Raw genomic sequence first — 7,020 nt, 5'->3', positions numbered from 1 at the left:
TGGTTGAGAGGCAGGAATTTGGTCAGTAGTTGCTGCAAGCCTTTTAGAATCGACGAGCTGGTGTGTGAGAAGGTGGGAATTACAGAGAGGGGTTAAAGCAATGCAAACATGCGCACACATGATGCAGTATTAGACCATAAGCACATCATAATGAAACTAAAGCCAAATCCCTTCCATTTTCTCAAATTTAGAAATCTCAGCTGGGTGCTTTTTTAAGTTCCTAAAAATAAGATGTATGGTCACCCTAATAAAAGCATTTCAGAAAACAATTCATGCTCATTATTATTAAATTGACTTTGTGCATAATTTATTTGCACATGCACCAAGAGGTTCATGTGAGTCACAACTGGTAAGAGAGAACCAGAACTATAATCAAGCAGCTGTCTGTATTGTGTTATATCAAAAGATTAATTTCTTTGGTTTTAAATGAAAAAAAAAAAATCATCATGATAGTATTTATAAAAGAGATACAAAGGTTAATGTTAAGGTTAAGGTACCATATAGGAAAGTGTAGGAAAATGGAAGTTTTAAACATGTTGTAGATTAGTGGTCCTTATACCCCGTTTATAGGCTACCTTACTATTTTTTCACCCCAAGTGAAAGATAGTTGCATACAAAAAACTAAATCATGAACCTGATGGTACCACCCTGGCATAGAAAAGTACACTTTTGTACTTTTATTTCTTAGCATTCATATGAGTTCATTGGTATGAAACCGAATGACACTGAACTTGTTGATGATAATAACTGTTTTCCCCTACTGTAATGACTCTTTCCACCTGAAAGTGGATGGACGAGCTGGACACTGATTGGTCAATGGCTTCCTCCCCGTTCATGACGCAAGCAAACCTGTCCGCCGCAGACCATGCGCTATATAAATGCGGCGCGCGCCCCAAATCGGATTACACACAGTGAACAGCTCCACGGTGCTTAAATCAGCCGGCACACTAGAAAACGCTACATACACTCATAACATGGAGGAGGCCCGAGCTAGAGGAATCCATTGGAAACTTTTCGCACTTTATTGCTTATTGGCTAATGCCTTTGCCCAAGATTTCGGTCCGACGCAGTTTATCTGCACGTCCGTGCCCAAAGACGTGGACATTTGTACGGCCACGCTGCAGAACAGCGTGCACGGAGAGGAGCTGAGAGCCACGGTCATGCAGCTCAGGGAGACGGTGCTTCAGCAGAAGGAAACCATCGTAAACCAGAAGGAGACCATCAGAGAGCTCACGGCTAAGCTCACGCGCTGCGAGAGCCAGAGCGCTCCCGAGGCTGGAGGAGGAGGAGGAGGGAGACGGAAGGAGTCGGGCTCCAAAAACACCATGGGGGATGTGTCCAGGGGTCCTAGTGAGACACTCGCGCAACTCTCGCAGACTTTGCAGAATCTAAAGCAAAGATTAGAAAACCTGGAGGTATGAGAAGACGTTCTGAAATTTCTTGAGAAATAACTCCGACGAGGTTAATTTACTGCAGTGTAATTTTGTAGTGCGGAAAAATGTATCCTAGTGCATTTTATTTAGTGCGTTATTGGAACAAAGAATACATCACATCATAGTAGTAGTCTATACAGGACTTGTTTGGAATATTTTAGACTTATTTATTACTTCACGTAGAATTATTCATTAGTTTTGCTGCAGTAGCTTACTGAGCATCTGTGGCTCTTTTAACCAGTGCCATAGACTCTGCAAACTTTAGTGAATTCACAAGAGTTAAAAAAACAAAAACAATTTTTTTATGCATATATCCATTTTATGCACAAATCTGTCTAATTATAGCTAAATTCTGCAGTCCGCCCCAAATCGCACCCTACTCTGTCTGCAGCAGAAAAACCCTTAAAGAACTTAATCCTGCTTTGGCAGTTCTCTTCAGCCCAGATCAAATCCGAGTCGGATTTTGTAGGCTATAGAAATCTGAATAGGCCTCTCTCTCTCTCTCTCTCTCTCTCTCTCTCTCTCTCTCTCTCTATATATATATATATATATATATATATATATATATATATATATATATATATATATAATTTATTTTTTTCTCTGACGTATTTTGTCCTCCGTAGCAATTCAGCCGAAGTAACGGTTCGGCTCCGGCAAACAGTCTAAAGGATCTGCTGCAGAGCAAAATCGACGACCTAGAGCGCCAGGTGCTGGCCCGCGTTAACGCCGTGGAGGAGGAGGGCAGACCGGCCGCGCGCAACGAGAGCGCGCAGCGCGGGCAAGTCGAGGCTACGCTTACATCTCTGCACCAGCGCCTCAGCGACCTGGAGAAAGGTGAACGCGCATATCTGTTTAAGGGAATCGGGTTATCACTTAAGCCAGGTTATATGTTCAGCTGTAGGATCGATGCGTTTGCCTCCCACTTATGGTTGCATCATAAGCAAACGATACTAATATAAGAAACCAGTGGTATGTCGCTGAGTCGGGAATGTCGCAGGGGATGTCAGTGATGAGGAGAGATGAGAGGAGGAAGGAGGGAGGAGGGGGGTGATGAGGAGCTGCATTGCTTTGCATATCTGAGTCTACCTTTATACTTCAGTGGAGGGTTTCACAAATCAGATTTCTGCTTCATTGCAGTATATACAGGGGAATATAAATGTTTAATAAAGATTTTTTTTTTGACCCCACAGGTCAAAAGGAAGCCAGACCACTGGACAAATTCCAGTTGACGTTTCCCCTGAGGACCAATTACATGTACGCTAAAGTGAAAAAGAGTCTGCCAGAGATGTATGCCTTCACCGTGTGTATGTGGCTTAAATCAAATGCGTCGCCTGGAGTGGGAACGCCATTCTCATATGCTGTCCCTGGTCAGGCCAATGAGCTAGTTCTTATTGAGTGGGGAAACAACCCAATGGAGATTCTTGTTAATGACAAGGTACACATTTCATGGGCATTGTCTTGGATTGCTATAATATATTTGTCATTCAAGTATTAAGCATGGTTTTTATGTTAACTTGAGAACTTGATATTGATCATTATTGAAATTTGTCTACAACAATTCTGGTGAATTTCTGTATTATGATTAAATACATTTTGTATTCAAAATCTGGTTTAGTATAACTGAGAACTGCACTTGCATTGTCAGATTGCCAGTGTTGTAGTGGTCAAATACATGTTAAGTCTATTAAGAACTGAACAAAAAAGAATCATGTCACAGATTTGTCATTCAATATTTCTAAGACATCATGAGGCATGTGTTCCTGTACTGTTCCCTTATTAATATAGATTCTATATATTAATAATGTTAATGCTATATATTAAAGATACAAAGGAGTAAAGACCTTTCCTTTGATTTAGGTTGCAAAGCTGCCTTTTCTCATTAATGATGGAAAATGGCATCACATTTGTGTTACGTGGACAACACGTGATGGAGTGTGGGATGCTTTCCAAGATGGTGTCCTGAGAGGGAGCGGGGAGAATCTGGCACCATATCATCCAATTAAACCCCAAGGCATGCTCATATTAGGACAAGAACAGGTATGAGACTTTTCTTTAACCTTCTCCTTGCATTAAGGAAAGATTTGAGATTGTAAGTGTTTGCAGTGTTAAAGCTGCAAATAAATGTAGATATCACATCAAATTTGTTACATCAGTTGCAGAAAATATTTTTGTGTGTCTAATCATTTTTCAATATTGCAAAACATTACACTTGTTCACTGGTCTCGGAAAACGATTCCCATTCTGAGCTAATATCTCTAGCCCTGTAACTAATCTCTGGACTCATGTGCTGCCTCAATAACAGAGGATCTGCTACAGAAACCACACTGGTTCATGTTTAGAAAACTACAGTCACTGATCTACCTGCTTATTCATATATATATATATATATATATATATATATATATATATATATATATATATATATATATATATATATATATAGTATTCAATACTCAGTTTGGTCCACAAATTCTTTGCTGGGAAAACATCCAGCCCACGGTCCACAAGTTGACAACTGCTTAGGTTGAGATACTGCCTTTTATTAGAAAAAACAGTGCTTTATTAGTTTTAATAAGGAATGACCATTAATCCTTACTACTTTAATAAGGAATAATAAACTTTTTATGATCAACCCACTACACATTCTATTTTTTTTAACAGGACACTCTTGGCGGAGGGTTTGATGCTACTCAGGCATTTGTGGGCGACATGGCAAATTTTAACATCTGGGACCGAAAGCTGACTGTAGGAGAGATTTATAATCTGGCAACATGCAGCAGTAAAGCACAAGTGGGTAATGTCTTCTCCTGGCTGGAGACCAGCATTGAGATCTATGGTGGAGTATCCAAATGGACCTTTGAAGCTTGCCGTCAACTGAACTGAACTATATGGGAATTATAAAGCTAACAAGAAACCATCCAGTTCATCATCAGATATAATTTAAAAGCTGTGGAGATGACCATGGAAACAAAACAAATATCATCTGGATTTTTTGTAAGTGTTTGAGAATTCTTGTGAACACTTGAGAATTTTTTTTTGGTTTGTGAAAAGAAATACTTACCCACATCTATTTTGGATTTTGAAACCGAAGAGAAGATTGAAATGGTTTGTATTCAAAGTTTCTATTCTGACAACACTGCATTATTACCCACATTTTTTCTGATCTGCTGCTGGGCAAATGATGCCATATTGAACAGTTAGCCTACTTGACACACAACGGCAAAGGCATCTGAACATATGATTTATCATTAGTGCACAAAGTCAGGTAGATTTGCATTAAATTTGTGATGTCATATTACCTACTTTTCCCATACAAGAATAGCACTGGCATTTTCACTGTGAACAGTAAAGGGGAGGGGGGGGGGGGGTCTACAAAAAAGAATGTAAACATTCATCAAGAACAAAAGTGAAATCACATTTTTTTCCTCGTGAGTTTTGTTTTCATGTGGTGTGTGTATGCGGGGGTGTGTGCATGTGCGTGAAAAGCCTTGGAGTTGCCAACATTTTACAAACCTGTGTGCCTTTGGGCTGTTAAAATCTTAAAGGTCATTATTTAATATTTGCATTACTTAATATTTGCAAGTACTTGTACATGTGTGTTTATTTCCTTGTGTAATTATTAATTCTGAAAGCTATATTGATTATTGTCATAACACTACAGTTGGCAGTCATTGCACATTTGAAGCAATTTGTCTAAAAGCACATGACCCATATTGTGTTTGACAGGTGTTTCTGTTTCGTAAGGAATGTTCTTTACAGGAAAACAGCATGATAGTCTTAAATACTACAGCAGCATCAACAATCAAATCTGCTTTTCCTATTCTCTTTTTGGGTTCAGATTTTATACTGTATTGTTCTATGCTAAAAGCATGGCAGCACTGAAATATGAAAAAAAGTCTAATGTTTGTAATAAAATTGTGATAACTAAAATTATAGAGTTTATTTATGACTCCTTTGTGCATGCTTTGTAATATACTAGTGGGTATTCTTTTAAATATGCATATATATTTTCTATTTTCTTACTTTCACAGTCAGTGGTAGAAATACACTCACTGAACACCTACACACTTTCTTATTCAGGCAATTGTTTAATCAGCCAATCATATGGCACCAGTGCAATGCATAAAATCATGCAAATATAGATAAAGAGCTTCAGTTAATTTTCATATCAAATACCAGAATGGGGAAAAATGTGATCTCAGTGACTTTGACCATAGTATGTTTGTTGGTGCCAGATGTTCTGGTTTGAGTACTTCTGATCTCCTGGGATTTTCATGCATAACAATTTCTAGACTTTACACAGAATATTGAGAAGGAAAAAAAAAAACATCCTGTGAGTGGCAGTTCTGCAGGCACTGATGAGAAAGGTCAGAGGAGAATGTGGTGAGCAGAAAAGCATCTCAGAATACACATTGAGCCTTGAGGCAGAAGGGCTACAACATCAGAAGACCACACATCAGTTCCAGTCCTATCAGCCAAGAACAGGAATATGAGCCTTCAGTGGACAATGAAGGCTCAATGAAACAATCTTTAATGGACAGTTAAAGATTGGAAATACATCACCTTGTTTTAATCTCGATTTCTGATGTAACATATAGTTGGTAGGGTCAGAATTTGGTGTCAACTGCATGTGTCTATCGACATATTCTGCCTTGTGTCAGCGGTACAGGCTGGTTATATGGTGATTAAATGATGTGGGGAATATTTATGGCATACATTTGGCATCTTATTGCCAAATAGTTATAGTCAAATAGTTTTAAGGCCACAGCCTATCTGAGTATTGTTGCTGAACATGTGTATCTCTTCATGGCCACAATTTACCCATGTTATAATGGCTAACTCATTACGTTACATTAACGGCATTTGTCAGACTTACATTTATCTCGTTTGCACAATTGAAGGTTAAGGACCTTGTCCAAGCTGCCCAAGCAGATTGGCAGTGCTGAGGCTTGAACTCCTGACCGTCTGATCAGTAACCCAGAGCCTTTAACCACTGAGCCACCACTGCCCTATTCCAGCATGAGAATGCACCATGTCACAAAGCACCAGTCATCTCAAACTGGTTCAAATTATAACTTGTATAATTAATCTGGTCTTTCTAAAAATTGACAAATACAATGGTTCACTGAAAAAATGTAAGGGTGTTATCATGCACTGTGCCATTATGTTTGCTAGTGCACGTTCTACTTTCTCGAGGGAAGCTGATAAGATTTGCCAGGTCCCCATGCTAAAATAGGCCACTGAAACTTTCAATCACACAATGCTGCACCAAACAACAAGTTCAAGAGAGAGGTATTAGATCACCTTGAATCAGGCAAGGACACCAGAGGGAGACTCTTGATATCACTTGAGGTAAACAGTCTGCCACTTATTATGCCCTCAATTTTCACACACTTGTAGCCAAAAGTGAATGGCAAGAGACAGGACTAAAAATGGTTTTCTGCCTCAACAAAGTAGTACAAAGTAATACAGATAGCATGTCAAGATGATGCCCTTTCACTCTTCCAGTTCATCCAAGCCCAAAGGCCTCGAGCCAAGCCACATTTTCTGCCTCGTACCAATGTACCTGTCATGACCAAGAGCC

General features: G+C 39.2%; 1 protein-coding gene across 1 annotated transcript; it reads left to right on the top strand.

The window, feature by feature from the left end:
• The first annotated feature begins 922 nt into the window (after positions 1-922).
• On the top strand, positions 923-5,328 carry nptx1l (neuronal pentraxin 1 like). Its single transcript, XM_017485177.3, has 5 exons — positions 923-1,415; positions 2,060-2,270; positions 2,627-2,871; positions 3,294-3,473; positions 4,098-5,328. Exons 1-5 carry the CDS (start codon positions 975-977, stop codon positions 4,317-4,319), a joined length of 1,299 nt encoding a protein of 432 aa, XP_017340666.1. The 5' UTR covers positions 923-974; the 3' UTR covers positions 4,320-5,328.
• Positions 5,329-7,020: the final 1,692 nt, after the last annotated feature.

This window comes from Ictalurus punctatus, chromosome 2, assembly GCF_001660625.3.
Source record: "Ictalurus punctatus breed USDA103 chromosome 2, Coco_2.0, whole genome shotgun sequence".
Classification (NCBI taxonomy): Eukaryota; Metazoa; Chordata; class Actinopteri; order Siluriformes; family Ictaluridae; genus Ictalurus; species Ictalurus punctatus.
The sequence above is the reverse complement of the archived record's forward strand: the minus strand, read 5'-3'. Positions and strand labels throughout refer to the sequence as shown.

Coding starts and splice junctions, on each gene's coding strand:
- nptx1l (XM_017485177.3), top strand. CDS start 975: ATGGAGGAGGCCCGAGCTAGAGGAATCCATTGGAAACTTTTCGCACTT. Junction 2,271..2,626: donor CCTCAGCGACCTGGAGAAAG/GTGAACGCGCAT, acceptor TTGACCCCACAG/GTCAAAAGGAAGCCAGACCA. Junction 3,474..4,097: donor TCATATTAGGACAAGAACAG/GTATGAGACTTT, acceptor TTTTTTTAACAG/GACACTCTTGGCGGAGGGTT.